Below are 16734 nucleotides of genomic sequence, written 5' to 3' on the forward strand. Positions count from 1 at the left end.
CCCGCCACCCAACTTGGCTTCCTCCCTGCCCCCTGCACATCCCTACACGGCTTCTTCTTTTCTCGCCACCACAAACTAGTTGTCGCATTACCCGGACACATCTATTTTTTTGCTTGTCTCTGCCTACCCCTACCTACTACTGCCTACTACTGCCTACTGCCTGCACCTTGCCCGCTCTCTACTACTGCTTTCTCCTACACTGTTCATGCTGTTTATCTCTGCCCTGCTTGTGTGGTGTGGTCTGTCATCTCGTCTGTTCCCCTCCCCTTCTTCATTACTCTCCGCTCCTGCCCCCTTCTCCATGTTTTATTATCTCTCCTATTTAATCTGCTTACTCCGCGATCATAATCTTGAGACACATATATTTTGGAGATAAAGCTATGAAGCATTTATCTCTACATGCGACCGCCTAGACGAGCTCCGCGACCAGAGACGCTCACAAACTAACTATAGATAGAAATATGTTACATTGCAAAATAGCAATAACTAGGCAAGATCGTATGTATCGCCATCATGTCAAATCTTTCTCGTCAATCACATTGATATATGTCCACATCCTTCTGTACCATGGCATGGAAGTGTACGTCTCCATTATTTTTACTTCCACGTCTGTGAGAGGTCTGTACCCTTCCAATAAGTCTATTGTAGCGGATCTCGCAAATCTTGTTTTGAAAACCAGTTTGTAGCCAAGATAAGTAACGATAACTAATGGGACGCCTAAGTAGGTTGTAAAGAAGTCGTAAGCATTTGGAGTCCCTCCTGCGGGAAAGAGTGAGGCATAAAATAAACCCAAAAGAATGAGAAATGAGCCAAGTGACACAAATATTGGACCCACAGGAAAGAGTTTGGACTTGTATGAAAACGTGGTATCAAGAATTGACGATTTTTGCTTTTTGACTGCCATCCTAAATCTGATTGATACGATACCCATTACAAGCCACACCACCATAAAAATTGTGGTTGTAATGGAGGAAAACCACGTAAAAACCGTAGCACCAGTACTGGCACAGTTCATATAAGTGAAAGCAATGGTAAAAACGCACGTAACCCCTAAAGACCATAAAGGTCTTCCTTTGTTGTCTACCTTAGCCAGCAATCTGGGTAGCATTCCTCGGACCGCAAGGTGTCTCATGCATCTGGACGCTATGTATATAGGTTCGAGACCTCCAAGAATGAGAAATATGGCCATGAGCGCATTTATAAAGTCTGGTAGCACTTTTATACCTGCGTCGTTCATTGCAATGATAAATGGGGAACTAGCAATAGAGCCCGCTGTACCGTAAAGTCTCTCGTCTGTTTCAGGAACGAGAAGTGTGATGAATAAGACAAGCACCATGAAGAAACCTAAAATTCGGAGCCCGGCGCTTTTGACAGTACGAGGCATGCTGAAGCGAGGGCATCTAGCTTCGCCTGCCAGCATGCCAACAAAAACCTGGTCACCCACACCCCAAAGACAATACAGACAACAATAAGAAATTCCACGCACTCCATTTTTGAAGAGATCGTACTTTGTGGTATCCCAGAATTCTCCTCCGTGGACAGTCCCAGTTGGTCCTCCTCCAGAGCACATCACAATACACGTAACTGTGATCATTACCAGCATAATCATTTTCAAAATCGATGTAAGATACTGAAATTCTGCGAACCAGATATTGGGTAGCAAGTGAATTCCGAATGTGACCACCACAATTATGCTCATCCATGCAGCAACAGGAACAGCATCTGTCCAGTAGCTAATAAGCGTTGTTGTAGCTGAGCCTTCTGAGGCCATGACTGTAGTCCATGCAAGCCACTCCCCCAGACCAAGTGCAAAGGCAGCTGCTGGATCCAAAAAGCGTTCGGTGAAGTCAATGAAATTTCCACTTGACGGATATACAATCGACATCTCAGTGATAAGGTCCAGCACACATATAACCATACAACAAACAATGCTGTAGCCAATAATCATGTTTCCTGGCCCTGCATAACGGAGAGCTTTACCAGTAGAAATAAAAATTCCAGACCCTATGTTGGACCCTAAAGCGACAATCTGTATATGTCTCGTTTTGAAAGACCGCCGGTATTTACCACTTCCCTCAATCTCACCAATGACTGTACCTTCAACAAGAGGTGAGAGCTTACTCTCATGAGATATATCATCTCTGACTTCCAAAGTTCCTATTATGTGACTGTCGTCCTTCATTACTAAAATTCATGGTTTCTAATTCAGATTAAGTATCATATCAGAAACAAATGAAGTTCAGATAAGATAAAAGATAGAAGGTTACCGGAGAGCGGAAAAATCCATTTTAGTCTACGGGGACAGCGACCCTTATCTATGAAAAAATATGTCGTGGGGTTCGGGATTGGTAGCAGAAACCCAATCTCTTATCTCTTTCAAATCTTTCACCACACCTTCCCCGCCGTATCGAGCCTGGCTACTATTCCTGGATGACGCGGACTCGGGCCTCCATCTCCACGTATTGTGGATTTGTTCACCCCTCACTAGTTTGCTCATATATTTCCCGATAACGGGCATCAGCATAAATGAGAGGCCGGAATCTCCGGAGGCAATAAACAAATTTGCATAATCTGGATGCCGATCCATTATAAGCTGTCTGTCTGGAGAGTCAGTGCACCAGCATGTTCTGGTCTTCACGAACTCACGATCCGCAAACTCTGGCATGGTTTCCCGTAAAAATTGACGAATTGCCTTAGCCGCTTCCAACGGAATCTCCTCAACAAAAAACGGGATTGATTCGCCTTTATCATCCAAGTGCGTGTATCCCGGAAATTCGTTGCATATTTTGACCTCGTTATTTTCATCTGGCTCAAAGTAAAATCCTTGTTCAGCATTGTAGATTACTGGAAGATTTCTAAATCTTCTGGCCTCTTCGTCACTAACTTTAATGTGGGCAAGGGTGAAACCTTTCGCTTCCAGCTGGAACTTGAAATCAAGAATCGTAGCTGCATTTGGCCCAGCTGCAAGAATCACCTTATCTGATTTGTATTCCTTTCCCGATTTGGAAATAACTCCGGCAATAGAGTTTCTGGAGGTCGATAATGAAATAATTTCGCCGTCTGAGCCAAAGATAAACTTCACACCCAAACTTTTGCACTCCTCGTAAACCGATTTCAAAGAGTCCCGGGCATGAACCCAACCATCTCCCGGGTTCAGTTTGACACCTCGCCAGCCCGTCAATGGACCTGTAAGCACAGGAATTTGCTCGGCGATTTTTTGAGGACCATCCAGATACGTTGCCAGAGGGGACATTCTATGAGAAAGAGCTTCGTCAGAGCATGCTGCATAGATGAATCCAACCGGGTGGTAGTAAGGTGAATAGATGGGATCTGTTGCCCAGCAATGAATTGCCTCTGCTCGTATTTGCTTGGATGGGACCAATTTTTCATTAGGGTCAATTATACCTCCGTAATTGATTATCTTATTACTGTCGTTACCTGCAGCAATGGGAGAGGGTACCGGATATTTATCAAGGCAAGTGATATCCTTGTGCCCATTTCTTGCAAGCTCTAGTGCTATCGAGAGACCAAAGGTGCCAGCTCCAATCACTAGAATTGACGAACTCATAAAAAATCACTAAACTTTTTTTCTACTTATCTTGTCTTATACCCAAATCAAACTTCCGCGGAAGCGGAGCCTCAACATTGCCACATTGAAAAAACAACTTTTAATTTTTTTTTCGAGTATCAGTAGATGGTGTCTCATTACTTTTACCCGGAATCAGCGTGAGGACGTGTAGCCTGAACTCAGTTTTAGAAGGAAGGTCCTTTTATCACAAACCGCTCCAAACTTCTGGTTCCTCAATGATGAAATGCTCTGAGAGAGCATTCCCTAAATCCGACGAATTTCCAACAAACACCGAATACTCACCTTGCTCAATGGACCATTTTCCCTTTTCAACATCAAAGTAGGAACATGCATATTTGATAGGCACGGAGATTGTTGTAGTAATTGTTTCATGCGGCTTTATGTATACTTTACTGCAACCTTTGAACTCCTTTATAGGTCTTGACACGATAGTCGTTGTTGATGGAGGTGAAACATATAACTGAGCGACCTCACTTCCAGCAACATTCCCAATATTCGTAATTTCAAGAGTGCAGTTCACGTTCTTGCCATCAACTTTCACTTCCAGATTCTGGAATCCAAAGCTGCTATAGGAAAGACCATATCCAAATGGGAACAAAGGGGCCGTTTGCAACTTGTCATAATATCTATAGCCAACGAAAACGTCTTCGCCATAGACAACTTTACCATTGTCAGATTTAAAGTTCAAAAAGGAAGGATTGTCTTCACAACGTCTAGGCCAAGAAAGAGAAAGCTTTCCGGAAGGATTAGCGTCTCCGTATAGTACGTCTGCAATAGCATTTCCTGATTCCATCCCATTAAACCATCCGTGTAAAAGTGCAGGGACGTCATCTATCCAAGGGAGAGTTACAGGCGTGCCAGATAGATTGACTAGAATCACGTTCCTGTTGACTTTCAGTATTTCGTCAACAAGCTTATTTTGAAGTTTTGGAAGATCCATGTGAGGCCGGTCAAATCCCTCGCTCTCCAATTCGTTGGAGGTTCCAATACAAAGTATGACCTTATCGACCTTTTTTGCGAGGTCTACTGCATCTTTAATTCTGACCTCATCAGGGATCCTTTCTCCAATTGCAACAGTCAACGAACCTCCGCCGTTTGATCCCACCAGATCAAGGGTCTCCAACGTAAAAGTAGGAGCAGATCCAAATTCAATTTTAAACTTCACTGTTTCGTCTTTCTTAATTTTCAAAGACTTGGTCTTGCCGAGAGAGCTCGCACCTATTGCTGCAAATCCCAACTTTTGGCTTGTTTTATCATCTATGAATAATTTGCCGTTTAGATAAAGCAAAGATGTTCCCAAGCATGAGCAATGTATATCATAAACACAATCTTTTTCAGAGGTAAATTCGCCCTCTATGTCAAAATAAAAAAGGGACGAGTTTATATCTTTGTGCTTGTAGTCAAACAAAGTCAGCTTCGTTGAATCGTACCTGAATTCCTCCACTAAAGTTCTGTGAGAAGCCTCTGGTGGTTCTTTATAAACCTTTATCCAGACTCCTGCCCCGCCACCCGCCACCCGCCACCGAACTTGGCTTCCTCCCTGCCCCCTGCACATCCCTACACGGCTTCTTCTTTTCTCGCCACCACAAACTAGTTGTCGCATTACCCGGACACATCTATTTTTTTACCTACTACTACTGCCTACTGCCTGCACCTTGCCCGCTCTCTACTACTGCTTTCTCCTACACTGTTCATGCTGTTTATCTCTGCCCTGCTTGTGTGGTGTGCTTTGTCATCTCGTCTGTTCTCCTCCCGTTCTTCATTACTCTCCGCTCCTACACCTGCCCCTCCTCCGTGTTTTATTTTCTCTAGTATTTAATTTCTTATGTTGTGTTTGGCTACCGAATCAAAGATAGAGCACGGAGCGTATTGTACTTGGTAATATGGTACTCGGTCAAGTTTCACTCACACCAGCCTTGCCTGCTGCCTGCCTGGTGGCACTCTACAGGTCTCGGTATTGCGGCCCATATAAAGTGGCATGGGCGATCTAAAAACACAAAAGAAGCAACTTTTAAAAAAGGATCATATAAAGACATCCTGTCTTTGCAGTTGGTGGAGCACAGTATGTCCAAGATTCATTCAAATGCGACCCAACATTCAGATTGCTGATTTCCAATAGCTCACCTTCTATGAAATCAAAGTCATTGATGTTCAATTCTCAATGAGCTACGAGTCCAACTCAATTAAAAAACCAGCCGCAAACGTCACAATTGTTGACGACAAATTGAATCGTGTGCATACGATCTGAAGGTTACGTGTGAAGACGATATTATAGACAGGTATCACATTTAATAAATCAAAGGGGTACAAAAAAACTAGGCAACAGCAAATCATTACTTGATTCTATTTTGTGGTCGATCTCAAGCAAGCATTTCATGTCCACGGCAAATGATATGGCAAGAACATTACGAAGTATTGCTCTAAGTGCCAACATCAAAAAGCAACTGGAGCTGTACAGACTTCCCTAGCGTTGAAGGCACCACTTTTCTGATGTCACGAGAATACCACCAGTGCTTTACCAAAATGAAATTCAATTTGTGGTTGCGGCCAAAGCTCACCATTCCAAAATTGATGGCTCTTCACCGGGGTATCCTTGTTGTATGCAAGAAAGACCTGAAAAGAAGGAGTGGACATTGAAAGTTTGGAAAATGGTGCAAGATGGTAGCAAACTTGACCATGATGCACTCGGCTATAACTTTAGCAAAGCATGGGGGTATGACCGGCCTCAATTTTGGATCTGGAGGAGAACATAAAAACTATGACCTGATCAAAGGATTTGGGTAACACAGAGACCATTGGGCAAGGCAACTATGCTGGAATTATTGAGGAAAATGGAGTCAGAACTGGATTCCATGGATTTTCCGCAAAGATAACTGACTCGGGAAGTTCTGAGCAGAGGTATCAATGTCTGCTATCACAGTACTGCATCCGCAAAAGAGGTGGCGGCTGCGGAAAGTGGAAAGGTGCTGATCGGGTAATCCGCAAATTATAGTTTAACTCCCCTGTGCAATTATCTCTGGTTACTCAGCGGCCTTCTTCTCCTTGGGGAATTTACGGCGGACAGATTGGGAAAAAGAGAAAATAACCCAAGACACAATCGCGGTAATGGGATCGTTCTGTTGATCCAGTTCCCCCCCTTAGCTAGAACAGCAACTTTAGAGAACACTACATTGAAGGAGTTAGCTTCTGGAAAAGGCAGTTTCCAAAAGAAGAGGATTCAAACGAGCTCTGGAGAGTTGGGGCAAACGACGAAATGAATAAGGTCACGTACACTCCTGTACCCTATGTAATAGTGGAAACATTTGAAGTGCCATTAGATCGTCGCAATGATGTGGAGATCTTATCCAGCAGTAGATGTGAGCTTATTGGAATCAGCAGGTTGATTTGTAAAACTAGGTGGACCTTTATGCAACAATAGCTTTTTGTGGCTTACCCGGCGAAAAATACATCTTGCATCACTACGTTGTTGACCTTATTCATTTACCATAGAAAAAAGGTAGGTAGCTATGGATACATATAAATCCCATTTTCCTACCCTCTTATAAATTCCAACAAATCGTTGTTGACTTCATCAACATTTATGTTATGGATGGCATGCGAGCCTCCTTTGTAGACTTTAAGAGTCCCTTTCTGCAAAAGTTTCACCGATTTGAGTCCAGAAATTTTGATTGGCACCACTTGGTCATCATCTCCATGAAGCACCCGAACAGGTACATCAATACGCTTCAAGTCTTCGGTGAAGTCGGTCTCGGAGAAATCGCGGATGCAATCGAAAGCAGATTTGAAGCTGGTAGCCATACCCTGCCGCCACCAACTACAGATTTGTCCCTCACTCACCTGAGCGTTCTCTCTGTTGAAGCCAAAAAAAGGCCCCCTAGGAATGTCAAGGAAAAACTGAGCCCGGTCCTTGTGCATCGCTTCACGAAAACCATCGAAAACAGACCGGTCTAGACCATCGGGGTTTGAAGCAGTCTTTACCATCAATGGAGGCACAGCACAGACAAGAACTGCTTTCTTGACCCTGCCTGTCCCATGTTTTCCAAGATAGTGAGTCACCTCGCCACCGCCATGGGAGTGGCCGACCATGACTGCATCTTTCACCTGTAGATGCTTAAACAACTCTTCTAAGTCATCCACAAAGGTCTCCATATTGTTTCCATCCCAAGTTTGCGTCGACCTTCCATGGCCTCGACGATCATGAGCAATCACTCGGTAGCCCTTATTTGCCAGAAAAACCATCTGGTTCTCCCAATTGTCACTGCTCAAAGGCCATCCATGAGAGAACGTGACAATTTCACCATCAGCGTTACCCCAGTCTTTGTAGAATAGTTCGGCTCCGTCGCTTAGCTTTAAAAATGGCATCAATGAATGATTAATGGAAAGTTAAGATAAAATTGATCTGGGTTGAAGTTAGGTTGCTAAATGGTCGTGAATTTGTACCAGATCTGCATTGCGCCAATTGACATACCACCTATGATTAGGCCATGAAAAGGTCTTGTCATTTAACAAACAACACCAAATTTGGATAAATGGCCTAAGCACTCCTCAGACTTCAGTTGACTTCCCATTTGCGAAGAAGAAGGCAAATTGTTTGACATGATGTATTATGTAATCAACATGCGATAGTGGTTATCTCAAAAATTTTATGCAAGAGCAGAATTATTAAAAGGTGCACGACGAGCCGGAAATAGTAGTTCATGTTCGGAGTTAGTTGCAAAATCCATGTGGAGGCATAATCTGAAATGATACTTAAGGGCGTAAGATTTACAAGTTGACCATCTTGCCATGTCCCAAAAATTTATTTCATTTGCGTGGAATACTATTCCTGAAGATATTCATACTCGTCTTGGGAGTTCAGGTCTTCAGATTTCCAAAATAATCTTAGGATGCATGTCCTTCTGTTGAGATATTAGTCTATAATATGTCACGTGACTATGCAGAGATATGCATCTCCTGCATAAATATTATGTGAAACAAATCCTAATCAGTTAGGATTAGAGATAAGTTTCAGAAAGCACACTAAAGATTTAGAGTGGTATTAGAATCTACTATAAATACAGTTAGATTCTCCCTCATCTTAAGTGAACATTCAATTGGTAAGATTTACATATAAATCTTATAAATATAAGCTTATACAACTACTGATATAAGGTAGTGAAAGGTATATTAAATTATCCAAAAGATGACAACTTCAGATCAGTTAAAGTTAGCATTCCAACACCTTCGGCAAAAAAAGCTGGGTCGATTTTGTCCTCGAAGATGAAGACCAGGTTTTCAATATTATGAAAAAAGCATATGATAGTGGCATTCGTACTTTCGATACTGCAAACACATACTCGAACGGGTTTTCTGAAATTTTATTAGGGAAATTCCTCAAGAAGTATAATATTGATAGAAGAACTGTCGTAATCATGACCAAGTGCTACTTCCCAGTCAACGAGTCAGACCCTGATGACAATATTGCGTTCTCCAAAGTTACTGAGGGCTCGGACTATATCAATCGTGTTGGGCTCTCTAGAAAAGCCATATTAGACGCAGTTGACAAAAGCGTGGAAAGACTAGGCACCTATATTGATCTTTTGCAAATTCACCGTTTTGACTCTGAGACACCGATTGAAGAAACGATGGAAGCATTGCATGATGTTGTAAAGTCTGGAAAGACTCGTTATATTGGGGCCTCGACAATGAGAGCTTATCAATTTATCGAAATGCAACATGTTGCTGAAAAGCATGGTTGGACAAAGTTCATTTCCATGCAAAGCTATTATTCCCTGTTCTTCAGAGAGGAAGAAGATGAATTGATTGCATACTGTAAGAAAACAGGCGTGGGATTAATCCCATGGTCGCCTTTGGCTGGAGGAATACTTACTAGGCCATACGACAGGACATTGAATACAACCATCCGTTCGAGCAATCCTATGGTGACGGGGATGTTAGGCCTCAACGAGTTAACTGAAAAAGATAAGGTGCTTCTTGACCGAGTTGAAGAGCTTGCTGCCAAACACGAGGTGAGTATGGCCACCATAGCAACAGCTTGGTGTCTTGCCAAAGATCATTATCCGATCCTGGGAATCAATAAACCTGAAAGAATTACCGATGCTTTAGCAGCCATAAGCCTCAAACTCACAAAGGAAGAGATAACCTATCTTGAGGAACCGCAGGTTTCCAGAAAACTTACTCGTATGTACATTTGACTTATGTTCTTTGCCCAATATTTGCAGTGTTTTGCTTCCTTGTTTTTAATTTTAACTCCATAGCAGTGTAAGTATCTTCCATCCTTTAAGCTTTTCAACTGGATCTTCTGGCCTTGTTCTGTAGTCTTCTAATAGAACAGGAATAATTATCTCTTCAATTGGGATCTGAGGCGACTTCTTTACCAGCTTCCATGCTAGGTATAACACTGTAAATAAAACTGGAGAACAATAGGCTGAAACAAGTGTCGAGACTTTCCAATGTCCATGGATGAAGGTGGTAAAGCCGCCAGTGATCAACAATATTATGGAAGCTATTAAAGAAATCCATGCTCCAGCAGGGGCTATTCTGTTTTGGTATGGCAAATCGGACCTTTGGAACCCCTGAGCTTTGAGGGCCCTATTCATTCGAATATGATTAATGGAGATCAATATCCAATTGAGGAGAAGATTGGATGAGGTAATATTTTGGAACCAGCTGAATACCGTTGCTGCGGTGCTATCAACAGACATGTAAGCCAATGCCAAGAATACCAACCCCAAAGCAACCCCGACAAAAGGAACTTTAAATCGATCATTTGTTTTTAGAAATATACTTGGTGCTTGTTTCTTTGAAGCCAAAGAGAATAGAACTCTTGCAGTGTGCGTAACACCAGAGTTGGCTTCAGACCAGGCAGAGCATAATGTCAGAGCATTAACGACGTGAGGTAATACTTTAATTCCCGCCCTTTCAAATGCAATAACATAGGGAGAGTGTGCAGCAGTTCCGTCGCTGACAGCTATTCTCTTATCGTTGTACGGCACGATCAGGCTCAATATGAATACAGCCACCATATACAGTCCCACGACTCGGTACAAGATTCTTTTGGCCGCACGCGGAATGTTCGTTCTTGGGTTCTGAGTTTCTCCAGCTAGCATAGCAATTCCCTGTACTCCACCGTAAGCATAAACAACTGAGGAAAGGGCTGCCCAAAATCCAACGAATTTTCCAGTATTTCCTGTTGTGATGAATTCTGCAAAAGGGCCAGGGTCTTTCCAGTAATGGAAACCTAGCCTTTCTTGTCCCTTGACTCCACCTAAATCTAGAATAAGACCTGCAAAGACCAAAATCAGGATGAGTCCTATTTTGAGAAGAGCAAATACAAATTCTACTTCTCCATACACTCGGATAGAGAAAATGTTGGTGAGCGCAATTGGAACGAGTAAAACACTAATCCAAACTGCGGGATTAAGACTGCTCCAATACTGAATCACCAGGGCTGCAGAAACAAGTCCTCCTGGAAGAATGGCTTGCCAAAGAGATAGGTATCCCAAAGCAAAGCCTACAGCTTCGTCAATGAAAATTTCCGCATGTCTGATAGTAGAACCCGTTAGTGGAGCCAGGGAAGCCGTCTCGGCAAAAGCCATTTGGTTCAGCCCTACAACAACTCCTATAATAGCATAGGCTAGTATAATACCCACGGGCCCAGTTTTGGCTAGCGTACCGCCACTGCTAAGAAACAATCCTGTTCCGAAGACACTCACAAGAGCTATCATTCCGATGTGTCTGTCTTTGAGAGATCTCTTGAGATGTACATCATCGACTTTAAAAAGATCACTGTGTGAGTCCTGACCTGTGATGCTAATGGTCTCCAGGTTGGTGTCAGATTTGTTAGTGCTAATCGCGTGGTTGTAATCCTCTCTCGACATTGCAGATGTCAAATCTTATCGCTTTCAGCACAATTTATACTCTTCTTAAAATAGAGCCACGGATCCACAATAGCCACAACTGCCACCAAATTTTCGTCAATGTCAAGAGGATACAAAATTCATGCTTTTAAAGAATAGAGTTACAGTTGAGCTATTGATAGCTGCTAAAGTGTAACATATCCATTAATACTGTATCTCAAGATTCATCATTCTCAATTTTATTCTTTTCAGATCATCTTTTGATCGAAATATATTTTTTTGAATCATGTGGCACATAGCTTACCTCTCCAGCTATGTGCCAACTTGATGTCACAGATTAGTGGAAATTTGATTACTGCGCCATAATAAATTGTGACGTACTGATTCTCCCGAAAATTATATGCAAACCTCGCACAGCCGAGATTTCGTATGTAAAGTTTCAAAAGAATTTTCACCACACAACATACTAAATAATGACGAAAGGACGGCCAACCGGTTAAACCATGTACCTTTTCCATAAAGAAATAAGACATCTCAGACCTTCTCGCGAAAGGAATACAACACAGCATGTCAACATTGGCGCTTTTATTGCTCCACGTTTCCAATTGGCGGGGACTCAATTGGCAACATTACCTTTAAGAGATTGAAAGAATTGACAAGTATGCAAGGGCTTTCGCCTCGGAGAAGATTTTGAATGCGCAGCTACCATGCCAATTAAAGCTTAGTACACATTGATTATTAATGATTTAGCAGATAACGTGAAAATGGTGGGCTCATTGAACACAGTTGTTGCATGAACAGCTTTAGAAGCGGGTAACCTACACTATCTTGGCGCTAACAGTGGTGTCATACGTGACAGAGGTTGTTTTCAACAAATTGGCGAAAAAGTTATGTTTCAAAAAACTATCACGGATTAGCTTACGGTGCATGAGGTGCTTGTAGAGCTGCTATTTATGCTCTATATAGTTACCTGGGAGGCTTGACGGTATACTCCATGAATTGCTTTGCCTTAAAAGCTTACAGTGTGGCAACCAGCATGAAAAAGAATGGCTTTAAAGGAGAAATAATTCACGTATGCTCTTTAGCAGAAGCACGTCGGTTGGAATTCCCTAGCTTTGTGATACTTAATGCACCCAACCGTGAGCCAAGTGCGGTTAAAATTTGGTTCTAACAATAGAAAAGGCAAACTTGTATGCCCTTCAGGCGCGAACGTCCAAAGTTAGCAGCAGACTAATGTTTTGCACTAGAATATCCGTTGTTTTTAAATACAAGATTAAAAATACAATAACTGCAACAACGCCTCCCATATTAAAGAACAAGAATACACTGAAAGCGTGCACTGAAATAATCATACTTTTGATAAATTGTACAAAACTGAATTTCCAGGTCAGTTGAAACCCTTTCCTGATGTGTGCTACCAATACCACGTTTTGATCAAAACTTTCTGAAGAATAGACACAAGGTACGCTGGACATCAAGAGTGAGTGGTCATTGCACCTAAATTGGAACGTTGCCATCGTTGCTTTCCCGCCTAAGTTTACACCATCATGTTTTATGTGATCTCCAATCTTGATATCGGCTCCAATTAAAATCAAACAACATACGCATACTGCATATCCTATGACCATGAAAATTTCGCTTCCTAGCTGGTGAAAGACAAATACTACCTAGAAAGTAGGTGCAATTTCTTTCAACACACTAAAACCCTAGGTGAAAGTGGCACGACTGATGTATTATTTGTTCCAATGGCCTGGAGAATGGTCGAGCTGTGGTAGTTTAGAAAGTTGATGCCTGAAATTTCTTGCAGAATCACTGCGCTAGTGGAAAGTAATTACTTGTATGGTAAGTTTCCCCTTATTGGAATTGATTTAAAAGGTGGAAAACTTCCTTGTCTGATCTTCCTGTGTGCCTCTTGTGCTTCGTTTCTCAAATTACTTGCTATCTGATTACTAACAGGAAAGGCATTCTCTGTACGCAGATATCACGAATATGTTGGTACTTTCCCCCCTTCATCTCTTATACTTTTGAAAAAGCGGCATGTTGACTCAACAACAAATGCAAGTCCCAGTGCAATCATAATAATACGAGAGCGAATAAACTGAACATGAATTGGAATTCGCCAATTGCGATTTCCCTAAATGTTCTCATTTGTTCCATAATTAACACAGCTCCCAGCAACTCCGTCAATCTGACAGACATTTTGCATAGTTCCACTAGTGCCCGCAAATATTTGGAGGAATTTTCTCTGCTGTATACATTTACATTGGAGTAATATTACTCACATCCCCCTATGCAAATACCTAAAACAGATGGGCATTATATTGGGAGGGCGGCTAGCCCAATTGTAGAGATGGCTTTCAATTGAGTTGAGATCCCACTGTGATAAAGTAAGATGCAAACTAAAAATCAAGATTTCATTTTGAGCAGAGTGAGATGACAGAATATATTGTCGGAGACCAAAAAGTAGACTAACCCCAAATTAGGATATGATGTTAGCTTTTACACTTATCACAGATGACATAGAAAGCGGGTCAATTTCAAAGTTGTTCTCAAAAAGATCTAGAACTATTGCTCCGCTGATAGATCCAGAGGCGTATATACGCAGAACACTTCGACCCGTGAAGCAATTATAGCAACTCAATATAGTTTGTAGTTGAAAAAACTTCCCGGGAGAAGTGCTTCTTTTGGCTCAGAACAGGTATTGATTTCAGTCAGCTTTTCTTTTACCTTGTGACCTCAATGTTCTAGTAGAGCGAAAACTATTACATTTGTGGAAAAACAATTTCAATCAATAATGGAAGCATGACCAAGAAAGGCAGATTGTCTGCGTAAATATCCTTGTCCTTTCTCGTGGGCTGATTGAAAATGCGCAGCCGCATCCAATTGGTTTTCTCTTAGGTTCAATACCGTATTGGTCCCTTTGACCATGGCGTAATATATTAAAGCTTGAAATAGAAGGATTCTTTCCGTTACGGGCAGTATGCTGCATGAATGTGGGGAAATTTTAAGTGTCCTTTTAAATTAGCATGAATGGTTTGTAATTGCTCTGTGTTTTCCCATGAACAATAGACTTCAAGCGTTATACTGTAATCTAGTACTGTTACCAAGAAGCTAAATGGTGGGGCTCAATCCAAAGAACAGTAATATTATATCTGGTACTTTAATTAGACAAGTATTAGTTTTATTGTTTATACAGATGAAAAACAGATAGAGAGCACATGGTGCCCAATGTCCGCTATGTTGCTTCTTTCGATGATTGATACTGGAACACTACAATGTGATGCATTACCACGTACACGCAGTAAAGACCAGCTAATTATTTGAAAAGCAGCTGCATGCTACCTCAAGTATGCATTTCTATATTTCCGTCGGTCTATCTGAAGATCAGGCTACAACGTTTAATCAGCTGGGCATCATTTAACAAGGTAAACTGCACCAGCATTGTTTTTCGAACGTGGAAGATGACATCTGGTCTATATGACAAAAGGCATTTGACTTGTACTAGGAAATTATACTATTTTTGAGATCTCGTGCAAGATCTCACAGGCAGCGAGCTAACTACACGTGCGTAATTTTTTTTCGAGATCTGGGCACCCTTGATGCATCTAATTTCCGACAATGTTCAAACACAGCAGTAGCACTACGTATATATAGATGTAGTTAGCCATGATCTAGTCTTTATAATTAACCATGATTTTTAAATTCTTCTTTTTAGTTGCCTATTTTGCTTTCTCGGCAGAGGCTTCCATTTTGTCACCACCATACCCACAAACATCGACCGATCAATCTAATGTGTTGCGGTACTTGAATGGGGGACCGTTTGTGGAAAATACTGGGTTTGGTTTACCTCTTGACCCTCCATACGGCTGCAAGATAGAGCAGGTTCAGCTATTCATGAGACACGGAGAAAGATATCCTACTAAGAGTGCCGGAAAAACTTTTGAAACGCTATATCAGAAGTTGAAGAACGACACCGTCACGTCGTACTCGGGTCCGCTGGCTTTTGTGAAGGACCTAGAGTACTTTGTCAACGATCCGGAAAATTACGAAATGGAATCTACTAAAGGAGTTTACTCTGGCCTTCTAGAGGCGTACCGGTTGGGAGCTTTCTTTAGAGAAAGGTACGAATCCCTACTTGATTCTAGCAGCGTTGTTCCAATATTTGCGGCAAGTCAACAAAGAGTTGTCGATACTGCACGCTCCTTCGAAAAAGGTTTATTTTTGGATCAATACAATTCGTCCTGTTCCATACAGATAATCAACGAGGTTGGAAAAATGAACGGCGCCAATACCCTTACCCCAATAACCAATTGTCTCAGCTACAACACATCTCTGTATCAACATACATTTGGGGAAAACATATACCAGGCAGAGGCGGAACGGTTAAATGCTCTATCTCCGGGGTTCAATATCACACCAGATGACATTTTTACAATGGGTGCTTACTGTGGATATGAGCTTAATGTGAAAGGTAAATCGGATATGTGCCAGGCATTATCCATGGATGCTTTCCAAGCTTTACAATACCAAGATGATCTTCAAAAATTTTATCAATTCGGACCTGGCCACAACATGAGTGCCGTCAGTGGTGGACTTTTAGCAAACGCTTCTGCTCAGCTTTTGCAAGAAGACAGAAAAGTTGTTTTCTCTTTCATGCACGATAACGATCTTCTGACCTATTTCACTGCTTTGGGTCTGCCAACTGATACCGAACTGAGTACAGAAGAAATTGAGTTCCATAGAAGCTTCAAGACCTCTGAGTTCATTCCACAAGGCGCACGACTGATTATTGAGAAACTCAATTGCTCGGATTCCGAAAATGTTCGTTTTATTGTCAACGATAAAGTTTATCCTTTACCTGGATGCTCATCGGGTCCAGGCTTCACTTGTCCATTGGAGGAAACTATTGAATTACTCACTCCCGAACACGAATACGCAGAAGCTTGCGGCTTACCTGATGACCGCCCTCATAAGCTAACATTCTACTGGGACTGGGAGCCAACGTTTACAGATAATTGAACAAGAATCTCATTTTTTAATCTTTTTTTCTGCAGTCAAGATTCCTTACAAATAGGTTACGTCGTATAGCATGCACTAGCTCTATTGCATATACTCCGCCTATTGACAAAATTCCGCTCCTGCTTGTAGATTCTTTCAAGTGGAGAGGACATATGTAATAGAAGGCTTATTTTACTTTTAGTGTTTTTTTGTGCGTGGAAATTTGCTCAGTTGCATGTAGTAAGTATTCAAGTTTGTGTTCACCTTGAAAAAAAATTCTAGATCCTG

At 41.8% G+C, this 16734-nt stretch overlaps 7 protein-coding genes across 7 annotated transcripts; 2 read left to right on the forward strand and 5 right to left on the reverse strand.

Annotated features, from left to right (window-relative positions):
• Nucleotides 1–511: 511 nt before the first annotated feature.
• OGAPODRAFT_48179 (uncharacterized protein) lies at nucleotides 512–2182 on the reverse strand (the record flags this gene model as incomplete). Its single annotated transcript, XM_018355574.1, has 1 exon — nucleotides 512–2182. One exon carries the CDS (start codon nucleotides 2180–2182, stop codon nucleotides 512–514), a length of 1671 nt encoding a protein of 556 aa, XP_018211054.1.
• Nucleotides 2183–2274: 92 nt separating this feature from the next.
• Nucleotides 2275–5068, reverse strand: OGAPODRAFT_86595 (uncharacterized protein). The gene has a single exon (XM_018356840.1). It carries the CDS (start codon nucleotides 3566–3568, stop codon nucleotides 2312–2314), a length of 1257 nt encoding a protein of 418 aa, XP_018211055.1. The 5' UTR covers nucleotides 3569–5068; the 3' UTR covers nucleotides 2275–2311.
• OGAPODRAFT_48500 (uncharacterized protein) lies at nucleotides 3774–4529 on the reverse strand (the record flags this gene model as incomplete). The annotated part of the gene is made up of 1 exon (XM_018355590.1): nucleotides 3774–4529. The coding sequence occupies one exon, from the start codon at nucleotides 4527–4529 to the stop codon at nucleotides 3774–3776; it is 756 nt and encodes a 251-aa protein (XP_018211056.1).
• Nucleotides 5069–7041: 1973 nt separating the features above from the next.
• On the reverse strand, nucleotides 7042–8453 carry OGAPODRAFT_15971 (uncharacterized protein). The gene has a single exon (XM_018354088.1). It carries the CDS (start codon nucleotides 7949–7951, stop codon nucleotides 7121–7123), a length of 831 nt encoding a protein of 276 aa, XP_018211057.1. The 5' UTR covers nucleotides 7952–8453; the 3' UTR covers nucleotides 7042–7120.
• Nucleotides 7042–9783, forward strand: OGAPODRAFT_98825 (uncharacterized protein; the record flags this gene model as incomplete). The annotated part of the gene is made up of 3 exons (XM_018358050.1): nucleotides 7042–8489; nucleotides 8741–8750; nucleotides 8826–9783. Exons 1-3 carry the CDS (start codon nucleotides 8375–8377, stop codon nucleotides 9781–9783), a joined length of 1083 nt encoding a protein of 360 aa, XP_018211058.1. The 5' UTR covers nucleotides 7042–8374.
• Nucleotides 9784–9834: 51 nt separating this feature from the next.
• On the reverse strand, nucleotides 9835–11529 carry OGAPODRAFT_98828 (uncharacterized protein; the record flags this gene model as incomplete). Its single annotated transcript, XM_018358051.1, has 1 exon — nucleotides 9835–11529. The coding sequence occupies exon 1, from the start codon at nucleotides 11467–11469 to the stop codon at nucleotides 9835–9837; it is 1635 nt and encodes a 544-aa protein (XP_018211059.1). The 5' UTR covers nucleotides 11470–11529.
• Nucleotides 11530–15138: 3609 nt separating this feature from the next.
• On the forward strand, nucleotides 15139–16469 carry OGAPODRAFT_75774 (uncharacterized protein; the record flags this gene model as incomplete). Its single annotated transcript, XM_018356077.1, has 1 exon — nucleotides 15139–16469. One exon carries the CDS (start codon nucleotides 15139–15141, stop codon nucleotides 16465–16467), a length of 1329 nt encoding a protein of 442 aa, XP_018211060.1.
• Nucleotides 16470–16734: the final 265 nt, after the last annotated feature.

Source organism: Ogataea polymorpha (assembly GCF_001664045.1).
Source record: "Ogataea polymorpha strain NCYC 495 leu1.1 chromosome Unknown OGAPOscaffold_3, whole genome shotgun sequence".
In the NCBI taxonomy this organism is placed as follows: Eukaryota; Fungi; Ascomycota; class Pichiomycetes; order Pichiales; family Pichiaceae; genus Ogataea; species Ogataea polymorpha.